At 53.3% G+C, this 23,545-nt stretch overlaps 1 protein-coding gene and 1 non-coding gene across 12 annotated transcripts; one reads left to right on the forward strand and one right to left on the reverse strand.

Moving 5' to 3' along the window:
• Window positions 1-4,427: 4,427 nt before the first annotated feature.
• On the forward strand, window positions 4,428-23,434 carry CSF3R (colony stimulating factor 3 receptor). Of its 11 annotated transcripts, none has more exons than XM_059885198.1 (18): window positions 4,428-4,554; window positions 10,599-10,653; window positions 12,371-12,571; window positions 14,931-15,227; window positions 15,546-15,602; window positions 16,386-16,509; window positions 16,663-16,850; window positions 17,624-17,793; window positions 17,911-18,064; window positions 18,157-18,236; window positions 18,635-18,848; window positions 19,938-20,126; window positions 20,498-20,599; window positions 21,178-21,324; window positions 21,437-21,577; window positions 21,817-21,910; window positions 22,154-22,235; window positions 22,655-23,434. In XM_059885198.1, the coding sequence occupies exons 3-18, from the start codon at window positions 12,508-12,510 to the stop codon at window positions 23,132-23,134; spliced, it is 2,583 nt and encodes an 860-aa protein (XP_059741181.1). In that variant the 5' UTR covers window positions 4,428-4,554; window positions 10,599-10,653; window positions 12,371-12,507; the 3' UTR covers window positions 23,135-23,434. The 11 variants fall into 11 exon arrangements, with proteins under 11 accessions (XP_059741181.1, XP_059741184.1, XP_059741179.1 ...); XM_059885201.1 differs by having other exon boundaries at window positions 12,488-12,571; XM_059885196.1 differs by lacking the exon at window positions 4,428-4,554 and adding an exon at window positions 9,214-9,339.
• Window positions 22,729-22,787, reverse strand: MIR12039 (microRNA mir-12039). The gene has a single exon (NR_162403.1). It is a non-coding gene; the product is annotated as a microRNA mir-12039 (primary transcript).
• Window positions 23,435-23,545: the final 111 nt, after the last annotated feature.

Below are 23,545 nucleotides of genomic sequence, written 5' to 3' on the forward strand. Positions count from 1 at the left end.
CCTTTCACTTTTCACTTTCATGCATTGGAGAAGGAAATGGCAACCCACTCCAGTGTTCTTGCCTGGAGAATCCCAGGGACGGCGGAGCCTGGTGGGCTGCCGTCTATGGGGTCGCACAGAGTCGGACACGACTGAAGTGACTTAGCAGCAGCAGCAGCAGTATATATTATATATATACATATATAATACATTTGAAAGTATATATCTAGGCACAATTGGTGAAATCTGAATAAGAGCTATAGATTAGATAATATTATTGTAATGATGTTAATTTCCTGATGTTCATCATCATTCTATGATCAGGCAAGAGAATGTCCTTGCTTTTAGGAAATACACAGTGGACACACTTATGAGTAATGAATGACATGCAATTTACTCGCAAATGATTCAGAAAAAAATTACACATATATATATGCATGTATATGTATATATCACACTCACGTGTATGCATCAAAATACCACCAATCAGCTGGCTTAAACAATAGAAGTCTACTATCCCATAGTTCTGGAAGCTGACAGTATAAGATCAATGTATCTGTAGGACTGGTTTCTTCTCAGGCCCCTCCCCTTGGCTCGCAGACAGCCACCTTCTCCCAGAGTCTTAACATGGTCTTTTCACTGTACTCAAGCACCCTATATAGTTATTCTTCAATTAAAAGCTTACTTTTAAAAATCCACTAAATCAAAAGGAATAGGAGGCTGATGTGGGCAAATACAGCAGCAGAGCTGAGTCAGGAGAGAAACGGGAAGAACCTGATGATCAGAAGGCTGTGGGTGATCTGGAGAGAGACATTTCTATGGGGCGATGGAGTGGAAGCCAGGTTCGACTGGGCGGTATGGAAGTGGAAATAGCAAATGTGGACAACTCTTTACCATCATTTGAGTGTGAGTGGGAGGAGAAAGTGGAGAAGGGCATGGCAACCCACTCCAGTATTGTTGCCTGGAGAATCCCATGGACAGAGCAGCCTGGTGGGCTACAGTCCACAGGGTCCCAAAGAATTGGACACGACTGAGCAACTAACATGGGGGAGGAGAAAGGGTTGTACCAAAAAGAAATTATGTTGAAGGAATGGGAGAAACTGGACCCAGTGCAGTGCTTCTGGCAGAGCCATGCAGCAAGAAAAGCCCTGGAACAGCATAGCAGAGGCACAGTGGGCATGCGCACAGAATCTGGAGTCAAGTTTCCAGGGCTCAGAACAAGACCTTAGCTCTGCCTCTGGCCTGCTCTCTCAGTTTTCCCACCTTTGGTATGGGGCAATGGTGATCAAAGACCCTGCCTCCCAGAACAGCCATAAAGATTAGATACATAAAAGAATGCAGAGCGTTTAAAGCAGAGCACAGCACCCAGGAAGCACTCGGCAGAGGAAGTTATGGTGTTATTATTAGCACAAAAGCAGAGGCAGAAATGGTGGTGAAGATCACTACAGAAGTGGGAGGAACTTGGAAGAAGGGTGGAAGGAGAAGTTGGTTTTGGACCATGGGAGAGATGCCTCGTTTTGGAAAAAGGCCAGGACAGGCATGTTTGGGGGTCAGAAAATCAAGGTGAGGCTCTCTTACTGGCCAATCGAGAATTGGTGGGAGGGAACTCTTGAAAAGGGCCTTCAAGTGCCTCAAAAAGCATTGAAAGGAGAGTTTGGGGACACAGGACAAGAATACAGCTTCATGGACAGTTGAGAGCCCAGGAGAAACTGGAGCCAGGACCAGGCCCTTGTCTCGTCTTCCATGAGGGGTCTTCACAGGCCCCACGCCAGGACAGGGTGGGCTGGGGAGGGGGAGACAGGCAGTGACAGCATGATCCATGAGGCTCTTCTAGCCAGAGAGGAGAGAGGATAGGGCTGCAAAGGTACCCCAGGTCTCCAGTCAGAAGTCATCAGTGAGTCGTCACTGGCCCCCCCAGGCAGAAGGAAAGGAAGAAAGGCGAGGAGGAGGTTGACAGATGAGGAAGCCGAGGCCTGAACTCTCTGAGCTGAGAGTGTAGGAGCTGTGCAGGAGGCGTGAGAGCTAGATGAAGGGAGAGATGTGGGCAAAGAGATGGGCGTTGGAGTGTGAGGTTTGAGAGGTTGAGTAGTTCCAGGTGATGCTGAGGTCCATAGTGTGACCACAGCTCTGGCGGCTAAAGTGGAAAAGCCATGAGGTGACTGGTCAAGGAAATGAAGAACCCGGATGGGGGGGCACCATCCACGTGGCCAGTAAGATGCCCCCAGATGGTGGCAGGATGGCAGTGGAGAGGAAGACCATGAGGCAGGAACACAAATCAAGAGCGAGTGAGGCCAGAAGACGCGTACCAGGGAAAGGTTGAGGGCGACACAGCTCCATGGCAAGGCCTTCAGATGAGGACCCAGGAGCCACATCTGGATACAACCTTGCGATCAACAGGAAATCCCACCATAGTCCTCGTTCCTGTCATACCTGGAACTTGGGAGGAGCTGCCTCCTTTCATAAGGGCCTCAGGGAGGTAGGATGGGAGGGATGGGAGGCGGCCAGAGGTTGCATGAAGAGCTTATGTGTGTGGAAGGTTTACACCCACAGAAAACATTTGCTGAATTGATGAGGGCTGGGCCGACAGGTGAGTGCACGGGTGGCAATGTGATGGATTGACGGTGGATGCGTGGAGGGGCTGTGGATGCGTGGACAGATGAGTGAGCAGATGGGTAGATGGATGTGTGGATGGACCAGTGAGTGAGAGGGTGAATGGGAAAAGTGAGATGGAGGGATATGCAGGCAGGGGAAGGGGAGCGAGGTGAATAAATGAGAGAGTGAACTGAATGAACCGGACATTCCAGCAAACACAGGAGAAGCCTGGGCAGTCAGAGAGGTGACAGAGCTAATAGGCCAGGCCTTGCCCCAGCAGTCTACACCACTCATCAGAACAGCTGTAACCACAGGAGGTGGCGAAAGCCGCCATCCCTCTGCTTCTTCCTGGGGGCCCCCAGCCCAAAGGCTCACCTATGGGCAAAAGCCCCCATCTGTGGCCCCGGCTCCAGACTAGACGGACAGAGGACATAGGACCAAGGGAACAGACTGGCAAAGCCTGATGACCCCTCTTCCTCTCAGGATCCAGGCCAGGCACCCCAGGGAGCAGCAGAAAAAATGCAGATTCCAGGTTCTCATCTAGGAAGTTATGGGCCTGCCTTCACCCCTCTCTTGTCTTAACCAGGTTATTTGACTTCTCCTGGCTACTCTTCCGAGCAGGATTTTTAGGAAAAATGCCCCTATCTTCTCTCTCCCTTCCACCTGCCCACCCCAGTGCATGGGGATATGAACCAGCTGCCTGGATCCAGCTCCCTCACTGAAGGAAATCCATGATCAGAGCAGAAGCTGGCCCGGCCTAGAGACTCTCTGCCAGCCACAGGGTTGCAGACCAGATAGGCTTCTTCCTCCAAGCCAAGATAAGCATCTGAGCTTTATCTCACCTCACCCTCTGATTCCCCCACCACCACCATCTCCAGGATCATACCCCCCGCCAGCCACACCATGGCAGGCCAAGGCCAGGGGAAGCACAGATAAGGCCCTCCTGGCCAGCAGACCACAGCAGGAGACGGGGTCGGGGGCGGGGGTGTGTTCTTCCTTTTATCCACCCGAAGCCAGAATTCTACTTCCTTCTCTAGAAGCAGGCCCCAAGAGAGCATCTGGGCAGCCCTCTCAGCTACTTAGGTTGGGGCCCTGCATTTGGCCCTCCAGCATTCAGCATTTATTATGTCCTAACCGATTTACCTCTCATTTTGGGAGCCAATCAAAGGCAGAAAACCCTGTCAATCTGAGCACCAGGGAAGCAGGAGAATACAGTGTGGGCGGCCACTGCATAGGAAGGACTCTTCCAGATTTCTCGGCAGGTAAACTGACGGCCACTGGGAATCTCTTGAGCCTGACGACCAGGGCCCACATCCAAACTGCTAAGCACTCTTCACAGACACCTCCTCCCTGCCAGGCCCATGTTGCATACAGGGGTCACAGATCCAGGCCCAGCTGTCGCAGAGCACCTGGGAACCCAAATGAGCAGCACATAACCGAGCCTGGGAAATCCAGGGAGACTTCACAGAGGAGGTGACATTTCATCTGAATTTATATATGTATACATGTATATATAATTTTTCTATTTACTTTTGGCTGTGCTGGGTCTTCACTGCCGCATGGTTTTTCTCTAGCTGCAGCGAGCGGGGGCTACTCTCCAGTGGTGGAGCAGGCTTCTCACTGCGGAGGCTTCACTTGGTGCGGACCATGGGCTCTAGGGACACGGGCTTCAGTAGTTGGGGCACGCGGGCTCAGTGACTGTAGGGTCAGCTCTACAGCACAGGCTCAATAGTTGTGGCGCACGGGCTTAGCTGCTACATGGCATGTGAGATCTTCCCAGATCAGGATCGAACCCATGTCTCCTGTAATGGCAGGCAGATTCTTTACCACTGAGCCACCAGGGAGGCCCCTCAGCTGAATTTTAAAGGATAAAAGGGATTTCTTCAGACACAAAGATAAAACGGATGAGCATCCCAAGCAAAGAGAACAGTGTGGCGAAGTCCTGGAGCCACAGGAAAAGCAGCACATGATTGCACAGTGATGGTAAATAGAACGGCTGGAGTCTCGGGCCTGGGAAAGGGGAGAGGAGGTTGGGAAGGGGAGTGTGGGGAGATGAGACTCTAGCACTGGGGAGGATTAGGGGCTGGGGGTGATGGCCTCAAAGGCCATGAGGGTGACTCGGAACGTTATCACACGGGCAGCGAAGAACCAATGGAGGATTTGGGTTGGTGAGTGGCATGCTGGGACTTGTGTTTTGGAAGAAGCCCTCCAGCTGAGCAGGGCATTATTCCAGGCATGAAGGCAGCGAGACCAGGAGGAGGTCACTGCCATCATCCTGAAGAGCAATGATGGTAGCCTGACTCCTGCCATGGTGGTGAGGAGGGGGAGAAGGGGAAGGACCCACAGGAAGGGGCCACAGGCTGGATGTGGGTGTGAGGGGCAGGGAGGAGTCAGGGCCACGTCCAGGTATCCAGATGCCGCTCACCAGGACTGAAAAGAAGGTGGTCAGGAGAAAAGGTAGCAGAGACCAGGTGAGGGCGTGTCTAGCTGGGGTACCTGCAGAGTACTAGGGGGAGGCAGGGGCCTGTGAAGCAGGACTGTGAGGTGCTACCCAAGGTCGCAGAGTTAATGTCGTCTCTGAGTCTAGGATGCAGCCCTATGCCTACCCCGTCTCCCCCGTTCCCAGGCCCTTGCAACCTCTTCCTACCTCTTACGGCCTCCACACACACTCTTCCCATTCCAGCCTCCACACCTCTGCTCCTGCTATTCCCCAGCCCTGAATACCCTTCCCTCCTCTGTGCAAATCCCACCATCCCTCAAATTCCAGCTGGAGTTACATCACAACCTGGGGTCAGGAGGCAAAATCCAGGGTCAGAAGAGGGGTGAGGCTGAAAGAGAGGCAGTGAGTGTGGCAGGAAGTGCAGAGACCTGATTTAGAGCACAGCTCTGTAGAGAACTAGCTGTGTGACATGGGGCTGGTCACCTTCCCTCTCTGTGCCTCAGTTGCTAACCTTTCAGAGGACAATAAGGAAAAGTTCTTGTTCTCAGGGGGCTCACAGTCCAGAAAGGGCCATCAGGTAAAAAAGTGACCTGTGATTTCAGAGAAATATCAAATGTCCTGAGTATGCAAATGAGGGGAAAGTTTATGGAGAAAGATTTACTGGCATTTTCTCTGAGCTCTGCAAAATGGGTACAATTTCAACAAGTAGAGATGGAGGCCGAGGAGGGAGGAGGGCACTCCAGGCAGAGAGAATGGCCCGAGCCAAGGCTGGGAGGCAGAAAGTTCAGGGTGTGTTCAAGAAAGAATGAGTGTCCAGATTCCGGTTCCTTCTGAGTCAACAGCTCCGGCGCTTTTTGTAAGCGGGCAGCCCAAGCTGGGCACCCTCCAGTAAACACCTGTTTGCACAATCGAGGTCACACACGGGGGTGTGTTTGCACAATGACCTGTTTGCACAATCTTAGCCGGCTGCTGTCTTCCAGACAAACCAGCCCCTGGCAGACAAGCAAAGCCTCTCCTTCCAGACCCTCACCAGGGCTAGCCCACCTGGCCTCCGCCCGGGCCCCTCAGCAACAGGCAGCTCCTGGACCAACCCCACAGCCCATACCTCACAGGCAATAACAAACAGAAACCACCCAACCCTCAGTAGGGCTGCGGAGAATGGGGTTCCCCTCCCCACTTAAAAGGTTCCCTGACTGGGGTTTCCAGCCCACAGAGGCCACCCCGTCTGATGGAAGAGGGGGCGGGGCAGGATAGATGGAGGAGGAAGTGTCCTCAAAGCAGACACTAGGTGTGAGGGACGAGTGAGCCCACATCTGCCCCGTGCTTGCCAGCTCCTCAGAGTAAACATCTGTTGAGCATTTACTGTGAGCCTCACACACATTAGTTCCCTGATTTCGCTCAAGGATCCCCTGTGGTAAATACTAACCTCATCCCCATTTTAAAGATGATGAAACCGAGGCTCAGAGAGGTCAAACAACCTGCCCAGGGTCACACAGCCTTCAGAGGGAAATCTAAGCAGTCTACTCCTCAGCCCCTGCTCTTAACCTTTCTATATGCCAGTGCTTCTTACCTAAGGAGAGTTCTTCTTTAAGCCTAATTTTCACTTCGGTGGCTGCAGCTCCATTGCCTGGTACAGGTTCTCAGTGGAGAACGGAGCACAGGTGAGATCGGCCACACCCTGCTCTGACATGCTGAATGCCACAGGAAGCACTTTTCTTGAACACCTACTACGTGATCGTTATCCTGCTACATGATTGTGCGAGGCTCTGTACCTCCCATAGCTCCCTGAATCCTCACAACACCCCATGGGAAGAGTTGTTATCCCTGTGGCAGACAAGGAGACCGAGGCTTGGAGAGGTAAACAGCTTCGCCAGGAGTCCGCAGCCCAGTAGACCTGCGCTGAGGTCTCTGTGCACCCGGGGCTGAGGCTGGAGGCAGAGAGGAGAAGTGGTTTCTGCCCTCAAGGAGTGCACAGTCTTAACGGAGGAGGCAGGCTGCCAGCAGCCACTGCCGCATTATAAGATCACCAAGGGGTGGTGTGCACCCGACCCAGCCTGGAGCGATGCTCAGGGCAGACAAGACGCAGGCAGCCAGAAGTGACGGGGGATCAGCCAGGCAGGGAGGCCGCAGGGTACCCAGGTGAAGACTGGGGGGATGTGACAAAGGCAGGGAGAAGAGATGGATTTCACAGCTCTTAACGAGCCTGAGAGGCACCATCATGCCCCTGCACCTGCTCTAGGAACATGCTTACTGAATGATGAACCAAAAGCCCACTCTCCTTCATTAGGAACTAACTGGAGGTGAGGGTGTGAGGGAGGGGTGTGAAGAATGACTCCCGGGTCCCTGCGTTGGGGGACTTGGGGTAGTGTCATTTAAAAAGATGAAGTATGCAGGGATTGGGGGCAGGTTTGGTGAAGTGGAGGGAAGGTGTATCCATTCAATCATTCATTCAACAAACCTGTATCGAGGACTCATCACATGACAGATGGGTTGAAGATCCTGGAGATGAGTTTTTAAGCAAAACAGACTAAAACTCTTGCTCTCATGGAACTTCCATTCTAGGCGGCAGGGACAGCCAGTGTCAGACGGTGAAGAGGTAATATTAAAGGGGAAAGAGAGCTAGGGAGTGAGGGGTGGTTGCAATTTTTAAAGGGTGGTCAGCAAGGGCTTCAATGAGAAAGTGACATTTGAGCAATCACTTTCTGCTCAAATGGAGGGGAAGGAGTGCCCCATATAGTCATTTGGGGGAAATTAGTCCAGGCAGAGGAAACAGCAAGGGCAAAGGCCGGGAGGCAGGAGGGAGCCCAAAAAGTAAAACAGGATGGCTGGAGCAGAGCAGCAAGGGGGAGAATAATCACAGAAGGGCCAGAGGGAACCCCTGGATGAAAAAGGGCTTTGTAGGTTGTTGAAAAGGCTTTGTCTTTGAGTGAGATGAGTGCCATTGGGAGTTGGGGCAGAGGATGACATGAACTGACTTCTGTTTGATCAGCATCACACTGACCACTGAAGGAACAATAGATGGGTGGGGGCAGGGGGCAGGACAAGGATGAATGGAAGGGGGAGGGGAAGGGGGGCCATTGCAGTGATCCAGGTAAGAGAAAGAATGGCTTAGAGCTGGCTGCTGTTGGTTTAAGGGATATTTATATGTTCCAACTTTTCATCAGGAAAATATCCAAACATGTGGCCAAGTTGAACTTTACAGTGAGTACCTACCTACTCAGGATTCTGGTTCTAATATTTTGAAAGAAGAGTCGATGGGATTTGCTGAGCATGTGGATCCTATGGGGCACCTCAGAGAGGTAGCTGCCGACAGATGGCTATTTCGAACTGGAACCAGAACCGGAACCCAAGTCTGCCCCCTCGAAACAGACTCAGAAGCTCACTTTTCCTAAAATGCGTCATATGGTGTGGACCCTCCGCTGGTGTGTTAGTACCTAATCTTTACTTAGTCATAAATCCAAGAAACTGTGAACACTCTAAACCCTCTTCAGAAAAATGAACAGAATATTATTCGTAAACAGCTGCAGGGTATTCGTGGATACAGACCACGAAAGACATAAAATGTAGCCTGTTTCACTCAATGAAAAAGCATTCAGTTTGGCAGAATTACTGTGAGTGAACATTATTAATGTCTCGTGAGCCTATGAAGACCGGAGCCTCATGAGTGACCCCTTCCTTGTGCCCAGAGTCCGTATTTCTCCCCAGAGTCCATATTTCTCCATCTGCAAGGCCTTCGGGCAGCAGGGGGAACATGCCATGCAGAGGGGAGCGGGGAGGAAGGTACCGTGTTCCAGAATTCCCTGTAACCTTAGAGGCCGCCCCTTGAATATTGCAAGGATCAGGGCCCCAAACCCAGTGCCAAAAAGAGGCTTAGGGCCAAGTGAGCCTTCGAGCCAGGGTCTGTCTCCAAGTGATGTTCCCCCAGGGCGTGGGGGCATAGGAATGGCACCCAGGCAGGTTGGAGCCTGGGCCCTGCCAGCCTCAAAGCTTTGAGTCAGGAAATCCGGAGGCAGAGGTGGGGGACGACGTTGCCACATCCCTCAGCCCCTTCAAGACCCCCGAGGCAGGAAGGCTGCCCAGGCCTCGCCGGCTTCCCTCCCAGGCTCCTTCCTGGGAGGAAGGGGCTGCCCGTGCCCGCGTCAACAATGCAAGGGAGGGAAGGAGTTGGGCAGGTGTTGCAATCGGCAGCCCCTGCGCCTGTCAGAGACGGAGCCATTAACGACAGGGTTGGGGACAGAAGCCCGCTGCGGCTGTTTTCAGGAACTTGCCTTGAAGAGGAGAGCAGAGACGGGAGGCCGGCGGGTGCCCAGCCGGCCGCAGGCTCCAGCGTGAGTAGGGGAGCCCCTGGGAGGGCTGGGCCTGGGAATGATGGGACCCTGGAGTCTCAGGTCCACTCCCCCCGCTCTGCCAAGGGCGTGCGCCCTTTGGTGACCTTGGACCAGCACTCCAGCCTTAAGAATTTACCCCTGGGAACCAGGAGCCCTCAACACTGAGTCTTTTTTCCCAAGGTGCCCCTACTTTTTTGAGAGGTGGGCACTGCATTTGGGAAGTCACAGACAGACAAATATCTCTTTGGGACACTGAGCTGGGCTCAAGAAAGGGCTGGATTCAGGGAAAGTTATACTCATTATTTGCCTCCAAGTCTCTCTGACAACCTGTGTCTTAACTGCTTCCAGTCTCCATGTAAATTTCACACCATGTAAATTTCTCTCTTTCCTCCTCAGCCCTTCTCTGGCTTGCTTGGCTCTGAGCTCCTGTCTGTCTGTCTCAGAGTCTCTCTATGCCTCTCTTTTTGTCTCTCAAGGGTCCTTTTGTCTCTTAAGTCTTAAACTCTCTTGAGTATCTGTTTCCTCTCAGCCTCCGGGTGCCGTGTCTCTGAGTACCACCATCCCCTGCCTCAGGCTCCTTTCTCTCCCCACCTCAGTCTGTCTCTCTGTGATCTCTCTCCAGCATTTCGGTTTGTGCACCCCACTTTCCTACTTTTTCCACCTGTCTTTCTCTGTCTGAACCACATCTAGTAAGTCCTCTCCCTTGTTTTGTCCCAGCCCCCTCCTCTCCCCAACCCTCTTCCCAAGGAAAGAATCTTCACGTGAAGGGGAGACAGAGGCGTGAACTGGAGAAGGGGGAGGCGAGAAGGCTGAGTGCGATGGGATGGAAAGGAGAGGAAAGCAGAAAGGTGGTGGGGAGCAGGGGTTGGTGATGCAGTGACCCCAGGGGACAACATAGCGTGCTGGGACTCCAGAGTCCAGAGAGTGAGCAGGGATGGCTGGAAGCAAAGGGGGAGACTGGGGGGCCAAGGAGCAGGGAACCCAGAAACGGGGCTTTGAAACATGAAATGTGACACAGACAAAAGCAAGGTGGCAGTCCTAGGAGGCGGAGACCACACAGTTGGTAAGCAGGGGAGAGAGGTACTAAACCGTGCTGATTCCATGAGGTGGTATCCTGCTTTATGGCACATGAAAATAACATGGTCATGGAGTGCTTCCTCTATGCAAGCTCCGTGCTAAGTGCCTTTATCACGGACCATCTCACTTCATCCTCACCCCAAACCGGAGATGCGGGAGCTGTTGTTATCCTTCCTTCACAGATGGGGTAACCGAGGCTCAGAAAGGTGGAATAATCTGCCCAAGGTCGCCAAGCTGGTAAGTGGTGGACCTGGAGTTCAGACCAGGTGGTCTGACTCAAAGCTGGGCCCCCAGAAAGTGACACCATGCTCCACCTGGTCCCAGATCCCGCTCGGCGGGGGTGGGGAGCATCCAAGGCTGCCATGGGTGGACCAGGGACTGATGCCAAATGTGCCAACCCCTGGCAACCCAGGGAGAAGATACCTGGGCCCTTGGGATTTGGGGTTGGGTTGCCCACTGGGAGCCAGTGGAGAGGGATGAAGCGGTACCTCACCGGGCAGGAGGGCTAGGATATGATCAAAAATACACAGGAACGGGCACGAGTGTCCCGAAATCTGAGCCAAGGAGACGAAATCTTCCCCAACAAGTGTGCGTTGGTGGATAGTCAGATGCCAGAGGAACAAGGGTGCCAACCGCTAACTGGTAGACTGGGGTCCTCTGAACAATTGTGCGCGTTTCTCACTGCACAAAGCTGCCCAGAAAGTAGAGGCTGAAATCCAGCCTGTTCTCTAGTTGCCAGGTCCTTGTGTGGAGCTGCATTTGTCCAGAGGAAGGGATGCTTTTTTCCTGATGTGCAAAAAGATGACTCGGGCTAGCATGCACCTGGTATCCCGATCCTGCAACATATAATAAGGAGGGACCAGGGATTTAAGTAAGACCCCTGCAGGCAGAAACAGCTTTGGGTATCTGCAGTTGTTATTCACTCCTCTGTCTTGGAGCGAAAGAAGCTTAATCTTTTCTGAGCACCGGGGATCGGCTGGGACACCACCTACATGTATGTGTTCATGTATGTACATACAAAAGCTGGTCAACGATTCCCACTGATCTGCCACCCAGATGTCAGTTAGTGCTGGAGGACCAGGTGTCTGGCCCCAAGACCCCAATGGGAGCAGAATGGAAAGGCTGGAAGCCACCCCAGCAATAGAAACCTTTGCTTACTTCCTGAGATTAATGTACTAATGCTCCCTCCATCTGGGCACTGTCGCCATGACCACAGGATATCTGGTCCCAGAAGGCCTCCAGAGGTCTGTGCCCAGAATTGGGGTATCCTCTCAACCCACCCTTCCCTTTAGCCATTGCTGGGGAAGCCAGCTTTTCAAGGTGCAGCCTGTCCTCAGCTGTTCTGTGGAGTTGTCCCTTTCTGCCAGGCAGTGAGCGTCTCTGACTCTTGGAGCATGGCTCACCTTGGGGGACCTGCCCGGTACTCAGACATGTGCAATGTGACACGTGCCAGGGAGTTAACACCCCAAGGAACAGTCCTTGACCAACAAGGGGCAGGAACTGGTGGACAATGTTCCCATCCTGTCTGCCAGCCAAGTTCTGAGGCATGTTCAGCGTGGCTCCTTGCAAGATTCCAGCAGGATTGAGCCCCAGCTGTCCTCAGTTTGATGATGCACCCTTGTGTTGGCTTTCCTTCTTACCCGTTTCATTCTCTCCACTCCCTTACTCTGTTCCTGGAGTCTTCCCCCAAATAAACTACCTGTAGGCAAGCCTTCATCTCAGACTTTGCTTTCAGCGGGCTGGGAGACTGGCTAAAACAGAAGGGAACGGGAAGAATGGTGTTCCCCGTGGCTCCCTTCCCTGCTCTCTCCTTAAAGGCACATATAATAATAACAGTCATTTAAGAGTCATTTCCTATGCGCCAGGTACTGTGCGATGCCCTTGACTTGCATCATTTTGGGTCTTCCTCCCCAAACCCTATGCAACATAGGTTTTTGTTACCTTCATTTTGCAGAGCAACCAGGCTCAGAGAGGTCAAGTAACCTGTCTGAAGCCACACTGTAGCAGAGCAAAGACTAAGCTCAGCCCTGACTCCAAAGCCCATGACCTTCACCACCCCCTCTGCCTCCAGGTGAGGACCAAGCCAGCACGATGGTGGGGCTGGGAGCCTGGAGCCTGGTAGGAGCTGCTCTGATCATCCTCCTGCTCCCCAGAAGTGAGTGTGGTCAGGGATGAAGGTGCCATGGGGGGGTGGGGATCACAGGGAGAGATGCTGGGGGTGGAGGAGGGAGTCATTTCCCTGCATTGTCACAGTGCTCCTGGGGTTCCCAGAGAATCCCCAAAGAATCGACTGGGCCACAGATGCAGGGTAGCTGGGCTCCCACGCACAGACCTCTGCCGGCAAACCACCACCTCTGAGTAAAGGTGAGAGAACCTGGGCTAGCCAGCCTGGGGAAGGTGCACAAGACCCGGGTCTTATCTGCGAATCTCTACCAGGTTGTCAGAAGAAACCTCTGAGTCCTGTGCAGCCTTCATGGGCAGTAGAGGGATCAGGGTGGAAGCCGTGAGAAGGCAGCTTTAATCCTGAAGCAAAGAATCTCCAGGACTTCCCTGGCTTCCCTGGTGGAGTCCCTAGTGGTTAGGACTCTGTACTTGCACTGCAGGGAGCACGGTTCAATTCCTGGTCATGGAACTAAGATCCTACATGCTACATGGTACTGCCAAAAAAATAACAATAATGTTTTAAAAAAATATGAACCCCAGGCAGAGCTCTCCAGACTATGGAGACTATCTTGAGAGGTGTGGAGCCTCCTATCTCTGGGGGTATGCAAGCCAAGGCCCAGCAGAGGTCAGCAAACTTTGATGTAATTTTCAGCTTTGCAGGCCACATACAGTCTCTGTGGCATGTTCTTGCTTATCTGGTGTTTGGTTTGGTTTTTCACTCTCTAGAAATATAAAAAATGTTCTCAGCTGGCAAGCCATCAAAAACAGATCATCCTAGCCCCGTGGGTAGATGACTTGGTAGCCCCGTGGGTAGATGACTTGGTATTACGTGGAGTTTTGAAGTAAACAGTTGGCAAGAGTCCTTCTGGTCTGAAATTCTGAGTCTGTGATGTGATGGGAGGCCTATAAACTTGCTCTGTGACCCTGAACAAATTGCTCCTCCTCTTGGGGCTTCAGCATCCCCATCAGCAAAATGGGCTGCAGAACAGCTGGGAGAGGAGAGAAGGCATTGTGGGCAAGGTCCGGTGCTTGCTCTTATTCCACACATACTCACCAAGGGCCTGCTCGGCGCTAGGCTCTGGGAATGCAGTAGTGAGCGAAACAGCCAGGGATTCTGGCCTCGCAGAACCTACGGTCTAGCCGGGGGTACAGAGTAGCAAATCATCACGTGACTCTCTAATTACGAAAGATATGAGCTTTGGGAAAGTTCAGGGGGCTGTCATGGTCTGATTGGTCAGAACCCGGTCTGGTTCCTCGCAAGATGCCTGAATGTCATCCAGGTGAAAGAGGGGTGGCAGAAACGAAAAGGAGCACCTCCAAAAGGATCAACAGGTACGAAGATGGGGAGACTGGAGGGAGCGTGGCCTTTCCAGAGAATAGCATGTAGGCTAGAGGGACTGGAGCTGAGACACAATGGTCTGGGCTGGAACCAGGAGGGTTAGGCAGGGGCCAGGCCACAAGGGTTGTGAGAAGGATCTAAGTCTTGGGCTGTGAGACGAAGGATCTGAGTCTTTAACCTAATCATAGCAGGAAATACTTACGTGTCAGGCACTGTTCTGAGTGCCTTACGCATATTCTCACATCTAATCCTCCCAACATCACTAAGTTAAGGACTTTTTTATCTTCATGTCACAGATGAGAAAACCAGGGCACAGAAAGTCTGGGTAACATCAAGGTCACAAAATTACTAAGCAGACGGAGGTGCCTGGTGGGCTCCAGTCCATGGGGTCACTAAGAGTCAGACACGACTGAAGCGACTTAGCAGCAGCAGCAGAACCAGGTTCTAAATCTAGGCAGTCTAGTTCCAACATCCACGCTCTTATCCATCACAGCGTACTGCCTTTCAGAAGAATAACGTACCGTTGAAGTGCTGTGGTCATGATGGGGTAACAATCAGATATGAATTCTGGAAGGATTGCTGTGGCTGCGGGCTTCTTATCATTCTAACCATGGTGTCGCCATTGTTGGGGAGGGACTGGTCTCCATCCGGTGGCGTGCCGGAGTTGGCTTGCAAGCCCTGATTGTGTACCTCTCTTTCCAAGTTCACACTAAGTGATGTCAGCCTGGTAGCTTGAAATCAGCCATGGTAGGAATACTTACACCAGGGAAAGCAGCCCAGGCTACAAGCCAGGAGCCGTTTCCCTCTGTATAGCAGGTTGATAAACATTTACCCCCACACCACTATCTCCATCTCAACTCGAGAGCCTCTCCCAATCTCCGCACACATCCTTGCCATTCCAGCACCTGCCCCCACGAATCTTGGAGGGTAAAGCAAGGTAAAGGTACTGAGTCTAGGAGGCCAGCTCTGCTGGACAGAGGAGTCACTTATGACCCGTTCTCTTCCACCCCAGGCCTGGAGCAGTGTGGGCATATCCTCCTCTCAGCCCCCATCGTCCGCCTGGGAGATCAAGTCACGGCCTCCTGCATCATCAACCGGAACTGCAGCCACCTGGGCACCGACTGGCGAGTTGTATGGAAACTGGAACCGGAGCTTCATCCCAGGGAGAGGCGGCAGCACCTGCCGAACGGGACCCTGCAGTCCACCATCACCTTGCCCCACCTCAACCACTCTCGGGTCCTTCTCTCCTGCTGCCTGCACTGGGGCAACAGCCTGCAGATCCTGGACCAGGCTGAGCTACAGGCGGGCTGTGAGTTCCTGCGGCCATCCCCCCACTCTGCCTCCAATGCCCTCCTGCCAATACTAATAAGAGCTATTCTTTCTTGAGTTCTTGCTCAATAAGTACTTTATAAGCATGATATCACATTTTCCCTACCAGTGGGTAGTATTACATAGCCCCATTTCACAGATGAGGAAACTGAGGGTCAGGGAGGGTAAGTGGCATGCTGTGTGTGTGTTAGTTGCTCAGTTGTGTCCAACTCTTTGCGACCCTATGAGCTGTAGTCTGCTCTGTCCATGGTATTTTCCAGGCAAGAATACTGGAATGGGTTGCCATTTCCTTCTCCAGGGGATCTTCCTGACCCAGAGATAGAGCCCGTGTCTCTTATGTCTCCTGCATTGGCAGGTGGGTTCCTTACCATTAGCAAAGTTGCATACTAGAGGTCATAAATTAATAAGGATGGAATAAAGCTTTTTATTAAGCAGTGTGGCTCAAAAACCAGTAACCACTACTCCATATGGCTGCCGAGTAAGCCCAACTCCCCAGCCACAGGAAGGTGTCTCCAGGGAGGCCATTCTCAACAAGGTGGGCATGCTCCTAGATTCTACCCCTACCCCAGTCTCAGCCTTCTGCTCAAACTGAGGAAGGATGGATTTGTGCTGAGCCAATGCATAATGAAAAACAGAGACCAAGGTTCTTGTTTAAGAATCAATAATAGTGAAAGTTAAGATTTACAGAGCACTCATATATGCCAGGCATTGTTCTGAGCACTGTATACCTAGTAAGTCACTCAGCCCTCACAATAACCCTAAGTGGTAGGTATATTACCATTACCCCCATTTTACAGATGAGGAAACTGAGGCACAGAGCCATTAGGTGACTTCAAGATCACACCACTAATGAGTGGCAGAATCAGGATGAAAACCCAGACACTACACTGTTACTGTCAAAAAGGGCAGAGTTGAGAGGGTTGGAGGCTCTGTTTACTTGTCCATGTACATGTGGATAACTTAGCTTATCCCAGGGCTGCCCTTCTGGGATCACTCTGCATGGAGACAAAGGCATGGCAGGTGGGTTGGCAACCCACTTACCATGGAGACCCAGGGCAAGGAAATGCCCAACTGGTCCCAGTGGGAGCTTTCCGAGTGGTCTTACCTGAAGCCCTCACTCTCTCCACCCTACCCACAGACCCTCCCACTGCACCCTACAACCTATCCTGCATCATGAACCTCACAACCAACAGCCTCATCTGTCAGTGGGAGCCAGGCCCCAACACCCACCTGTCCACCAGCTTCACCCTGAAGAGCTTCAAGTGAGTAAGGGTCCTTATGCCAGCCCATTGCTTTGGGTTCTGGGACAGACCGCGGGTAGGACTGTTGGGGTGGAAAGCCAAGGCGGAGATAGGGAGGAGGAGGGAGCTTGGCTTTCTGCCCCCACTTTACATCCAAGCCTGGCCCATTGGCAGGAGCCAGGACAAATGCCAGACGCAGAAGGATTCCATCCCTGACTGCGTGCCGGAAGTCGGGCAGAGCCACTGCTCCATCCCCCGCAAACACCTGCAGCTGTACCAGAACATGAGCATCTGGGTGCAGGCCAGGAACGCGCTGGGGACCAGCGCTTCCCCAAAGCTCTGCCTGGCTCCCATGGACGTTGGTGGGTGACGCTGGGTGTGGGGGAGGAGAGAGGTCCCCACCATGAGCAGACTCAGAGAGGCACAGGGAGGGAAACACAGACCCAGGGACAGACAATAAGATGCTGAAAGACCTGGAGGAAGAGAAGGGAGAAAAATAATGTGGGATTCAATTGAAGCCAGAGCTTTGGAGACGCAGACAGGGATGTGGAAGAAACACAGGCAAGGAGACACACTCATTCATTCTTTCAGCAAATTTCCTGAAGCGCCCACTCTGCGCTAGGCACTGTTCTAGGGGCTGGGGATACAGCAGTAAACAACACAGCAAAAATCGTGCCCCCGAAATTTTGCCCACTTACATTCTGGTGGGCAAAGAATAATAACATGTCAGGTAATGGTATGTGTGATGAGGAAATGAAGCAGGGGATGGGGTAGGGACAGCTGGGGAGAAGGACGTCAGGGAAGGCCTCACTGAGAAGACGACATTTGAGAAGATCCTTGGAGGAAATGAGGGAGCAAGACACTGTATATTCGGAAGGTAAGTGCTCCAGACCGAGGGAACAACCAGTGCAAGAAGAGGAAACAGAGAGAGAAACAGGCTCATGGACAGAGACAGACCTGCAGAAACAGGACAACACAGAGATGAAGAGACACAGAGAGAGATGGGAAGATATAGAGGTCCCACGAATGGAGACCCAGAGAAGAAATGGAACCACAGACAGGAAGACAGGGGAAGCCAGAACAGAGCCCTGGAGGATGAAGCAGAGGAAGTGTCCGATAACCCCTCTCCTTGCAGTGAAACTGGAGCCCCCCACACTGTGGGCCCTGGAGCCCAGCCCTGCGGTGGCCCCGCCTCAGCCAGGCTGCCTGAGGCTGCGCTGGGAGACCTGGAGGCCAAGTCTGTACATAGAACAGAAGTGTGAGCTGCGCCACCAGCCTCGGCTTGGAGAAGCCGGCTGGGACCTGGTGAGGCAGAGGGCAACCTGAGGGGCCTGGGTTGGGGGTGGCTGAGGGGAGGGTAAACTGAGCTGGCCCCGAAGGGCACAGAGGTCCAGGCTGACAGCCATGCCTGTCTTCCACCAGGTGAGCGCCCTGCCCGCCAGGACCTCCCAGTATGAACTCTGCGGGCTCCTCCCATCCACAGCCTACACCCTGCAAATGCGCTGCACCCGCTGGCGCCTGCCCGGCCACTGGAGCGAATGGAGCCCCAGCCTGGAGCTGACCACCGCACAACGGGGTGAGCAGGTGGTGAGGGGCTGGGAGCAGCCATCAGGATCCAGGCTGGCCTCCGGGGCCCTCCCTGACCCTCCCCTCCTGCTCGCTCCACAGCCCCCATCGTCAGACTGGACACGTGGTGGCGGCAGAGGCAGCTGGACCCCGAGACGGTGACCGTGCAGCTGTTCTGGAAGGTAACCCCCTCTGAAGGCCATCCCTCCACCTCTTCAGATTTAAACAGACCCCTGCAAGCTGGGGCTCAGGACTGCAGCAGGCCTGGCAGGCTTGGATGTGTACGTGATCTGCACACACTTTGCTGGGTAGTGCACCAGGAAGCTGGGCAGTGCCCTTCTGCAGAGACTACAATGCAGGACTCACCTTGTTAGGTGCCTGCTGCTCACACTGAGTTACTTTATCCTTTCCTCTCTTCTAGGACCTAGCACGGGGGAGAAGGGAGGGAGGGAGGGAAGAGGACTGACTCCCAGTCTGGGTGGCTCAGTTCCGGGGACACGGACACTCCATCTAGAAGCTCTCCCCTACTCAGGATGAGCTGCGCATCTCCTTATCTTTTTCCTCCTATGCCCACTAACAGCCAATAGCCCTGGAAGAAGACAGCGGACAGATCCAAGGTTACCTGGTTTCCTGGAGACCCTCAGACCAGGCTGGGGCAGAGCCAACCCTCTGTGACACCACGGAGCTGAACTGTACCTTCCAACTGCCTTCAGAAGCCCGGGAGGTGGTCCTTAAGGCCTATAACACAGCTGGGACCTCGCATCCCACCCCCGTGGTTTTCTTGGAAAGCAGAGGTAAAGAGGGCCCACAGCTAGTACAGTATGGTGGTTAAGCAAGTAAATTCAGAGGCTAGACTGCCTGGGTTCAAATCTAATCCTGTTACTTGTTAGCAATGAGATCTGGGCAAGTTACTTACCCTCCCTGGCCTCAGTTTACTCATCTCGCAAATGGGAATGGTACAGTGTCTAACTCAAAGCATTGCTGTGAAGATTACATGAGTTTAGACCTGTGCCTACACAAAGTAACTGTTCCGTATGTGTTAGCGACTATTATTATCACTAGCCAGAACCAAGTTAAGCTGGTGGCAGTGCCTACCCACACACACACACACACACACACACAGAATAGAGTCTATTCTGCCAAGGAAATGGGAGACAAAGTTCTAATGTTTTCCAGCTAAAACATAGTCCCTAGGACTTCCCTGGCAGTCCAATGGCTAAGACTCCCAATGCAGGGGGCCCAGGTTTGATCCCTGGTCAGGGAACTAGATCCCACATGCCAGAACTAAAGATCCTGCAAGCTGCAACAAAGATCAAAGAGCCCCTATGCTTTAACCATGACCTAGCACAGCCAAATAAATAAATATTAAAAAAAAAAATAGTCCCTCAGTTAACTGTTCATTCTCAGGGGATCAGTCACTCTCACCCTCAGATGCCCCTGAACACGGGTCTTCATGAAGTGAGATTAACAATAACAAGAGCTAGTATTCCCATTTCCCAGCCATGTGACCCTAGACCAGTCCCTTAACCTCTCTGTCTCCATTTTCTTATTGCTAAGTTGGGGACAGTAGTCGAGCCCCCATTGGGACTGTTAGCAGACTCAGTGAATTAATACACACAGAGAACCACACAGGGTGAGCTTTCATCATTAATTACCACAGCAGGCCTGTTTCATGTACCATCTCACTTACTCTGCACCATGACCCTCCATGGTAACAACTTTATTATCATCCTTTCCACCTTACAGATGAGGAATCTGAGGCTCAGATATTGTCTTACCCAAGGTCACCCAGCTTGTAAGTTGCAAAGGCCAGACTTGAACCCAGGTTTCTAGCTCTAGGGCCTTTCTTCTCATCTTCACATCATCTCCTACTCTATCTCCAGGCCCACCCCTGGGCAGACTCCACACCACCGCTCGAGACCCTCATAGCCTCTGGGTGGGCTGGGAGCCCCCCAGTCCTCAACCTCAGGGCTATGTGATTGAGTGGGGCCTCAGTCCCCCCAGCCCCAACGGCAGTCCTATGACCTGGAGGATGGAGCATAACGGAAGCATTGCAGGGACCTTGCTGCAGGGTGAGACAGGCCTGGGGGCTGGGCAGATGGGCAGGGCTGGGGAGCAGGGGGAGCATTTTATCTGCCTGAACCACCCTAAAGATGTATATTGCCCTGTTCCTGCACCATTCTCATCGCACGTCCTCCGAATCTGGAAGTTCTTCCTGCAGTCTAACTGGAGCCTCTCTTTCTAGCCGTGACTCTGCCACCTTTCTAGCTCTCTCTCTCCCACTTGTGGCCCCTTACCCCCAAGCAAATGATCTGAAGAAGAGACTGCAGAGGCCAGACCTGAAGAACGAAGCTCAGGTTATCCCTGAAGTCTAAGGTTAGCCCCCAGCCATCATCAGAGGCTGGCCCCTAACCAGAGTGCCCACCCCATTTTCTCTCTACAGAGAACATCAGGCCCTTTCAGCTCTACGAGATCACTGTGACCCCCCTGTACCAGGACACCAAGGGACCCTCCCAGCATATCTATGCCTACTCCCAAGAGATGGGTTCGTTAGCCACTAAGTCTTTTTTTTCAGAATCCCCTCCTCTCTCTCAAGGCCTCTCTAGGCCCCCCAAAATCTGGAATTAGGAGAGAACTTTTTCTCCCCGCCCCCCCTACCTCTGGCCCAGAAAACGGTCTCTCTCAATCCTAAGATTACCCCTGGCTTACACTAGACCCCTGCAGCTGGAAAGAACTCAGGTGGTGGGGTAATGGAAACTGGGAAGTAAGCTCAGCAGAATTCAAGGAGCAATTCTGGCAAAAACTGGACAGGTGTCACATGAGCGGCAGAAATCAAACAGTGAACCAGACAAAACCAGGCCTGGCAGAAATCAGGAAGCAAGGCTTCGAGTCAAAGAAAAGCAGGTTTAAATCTCAGCTCAGCAACTTATTAGCAGTCAATGGGATTCAGTGAAAGTTCCTGGGAAAACGAGGCTTGGATATGAGTCCCCCTGAACTTTCTTATACCACCCACCCCCACAAAGTGTCCCAGTTCTTGGGTCTGGGGAGCCACAAGAAGTCCAACTGGGTTCCCTCATCCCCACCCCACTCCCCATCAGCCCCTGCATCTCTCTCTTCCGGCAGCCCCCTCCCATGGCCCAGAGTTGCATCTCAGGCACATTGGCAAGACGTGGGCCCAGCTGGAGTGGGTGCCTGAGGCCCCTGAGCTGGGGAAGAGCCCCCTTACCCACTACACCATCTTCTGGACCAACACTCAGGACCAGTCCTTCTGTGAGTCTATCCTCAGCGACCCGCAGCCCCAGAAGGCCTGGGAGGGGGTGCTCAGAGGCCTTGGGGAGGTTCAGCAGCCAGGCCCAGGCTCACGAGTCTCCTCTACTCCCAGCCACTGTCCTGAATGCCTCCACCCACAGCTTTGTCCTCCGTGGCCTGGAGCCTTCTAGCTTGTACCATGTCCAACTCATGGCCGCCAGCCAGGTGTGGGCCGCCAACAGCACAAGCCTCACCCTGATGACCTTGACTCTAGGTAAGGGGAGAATGGGGACTGGTCAGGGAAAGCTGCTGGGAGGAGGCCTAACCCAAAAGACTGCCACTGTGAAACTAGATAAGCCTTGCCTGGGTCCCTGAGTGGGAAGAGCCAGCACTACCCTTGGATCTTAGTCTGAGGGCCGAGGCCCAGCCCTGCCCTTGGAGCCCAGTCTGAGGGCGGAGGCTCAGTCTCACCTGCACGCACTCTTACCTCTCTTGGCTTTCCCCTCACCACAGAGGAGTCTGAGCTGCACATCCTCCTGGGCCTGTTCGGCCTCCTGGTCTTGCTCATCTGCCTCTGTGGGGCTGCCCAGTTCTGCTGCAGACCCAGGTGAGTCCTTCTGAGAGACCTGACACCCAGGTAACCCTGCCGAAGGGAACTGAAGGCCCAGGTGAGCAAGGCTGGCTCCTCTCAGACTTGCCAGGCCACAGGGTTCAGGTCTGGGAGTCAGGCCCCCCTCCTTCTCCTCTCTGCACGAAGGGGTCATCCCTTCTGCTGCTGGGAGAAGGTGGGAGAAATGCTGGGAGGACGGGAGGGCATGCTGACCCAGCCTTCACCTGCCCTCTTCTCCAGCAGGAAGTATTCCCTCTGGCCGAGTGTCCCGGACCCAGCCCGCAGCAGCCTGGGTTCCTGGGTGCCAACCATCACGGCGGAGGTGAGAACACTGGAGGGAGAGGGAAATGGGTCTGAGGGTTAGGCTCCTACCCCAGGCTCAAAGTGAAGGGAAACTCCCCCAAGAATGAGTACTCAGGCCTTCCCATCACTTCACCTCTTTATAGAGCAAAGCAGACCTGAGTGTGAATCCCAGCTCCACCCATTTCAAAGCCTCAGTCACCTCATTGTGAAATGGGACAAATCACACACAAAAGCACTGGGGAGATTCACCGGGCTAAGTCTGAACAGCACATAGCACGCGTCCGGCACATATGAGGTGCTTTGCATCCCCTGAATAACCCTTTGCGTTCCAGCAAGGAACAGCAGGAATGTCCCCCCACCACCCCAGTGCAGGAAGGGACAGTGGCTGGAACAGACATCTGAAACAAACCAGGCCCTCACCACACATCTTTATGTCAGGATATCTTACAGCTGCCCAGCCTTCGGGACCCCGGCATGCCACCCATCACCAAGATCACGGTGCTGGAGGAGGAAGAGAAGAAGCCAGGGCCCTGGGAGTCCAATGCCAGCTCAGGGCCCGGTAGCCTCTCCACCCTTGTCCAGGCCTATGTGCTCCAGGGGGACCCAAGAGTGCCCTCCGCTCAGCCTCAGCCCCAGCCTGGCAACAGCGACCAGGTGCTTTACGTGCAGGTGCTGGGCAGCCCCACGGGCCCAGGGCCTGGGCACTACCTCCGCTGCGACTCAACTCAGCCCCTCTTGGAGGGCCTCTCCCCCAGTCCCAAGTCCTACGAGAACCTCTGGTTCCAGACCAGCTCTCCGGGGACCCCAGAGCCCCTAGTCCCACATCCGGAGGACGACAGTATCTTTGAGCCTCTGCTTGACTTCCCTCTACTACAAGGACTCCGGGTCAGTGGGGCGGAGGGTCTTGGGGGCTTCTAGGGCTTCCTGGGACTCCCCACCTGGGTCTGCTCCTTGATAAGCCTGGGCTATCCAGAGAAGAGAATGCCAGTAAGCCCATCACTAAAAAACCACTCAGCCCCAGGAAAAGCAGAAAGGCTCCCAGCCTCCCCCTGTCTTTGACCCTCAGCATCCCTCCTCTATCTTCCCAATCTCCATGGACTGGGTCTCCCACTTCAAAGGCCAGACAAGGCTTGGTCCACCCTGCTCACTAGCCTTTGTTTTGTATAATCGGTACTTGATTCCTATAATTTCAGTCTTTTAAAGTGGTTTATAGTCTGATTTGGTTTGGCTTGATTTTGAGCAACTGTTGAGTGTGCCTGAATCTATATTCTTTTTCTTTTCAGAGCCTATGCGATCGTAGGGGTGGGGTGCTCCTCAGAATCATTCATT

The sequence above is a fragment of the Bos taurus genome, chromosome 3 (genome assembly GCF_002263795.3).
Source record: "Bos taurus isolate L1 Dominette 01449 registration number 42190680 breed Hereford chromosome 3, ARS-UCD2.0, whole genome shotgun sequence".
NCBI classification, from domain to species: Eukaryota; Metazoa; Chordata; class Mammalia; order Artiodactyla; family Bovidae; genus Bos; species Bos taurus.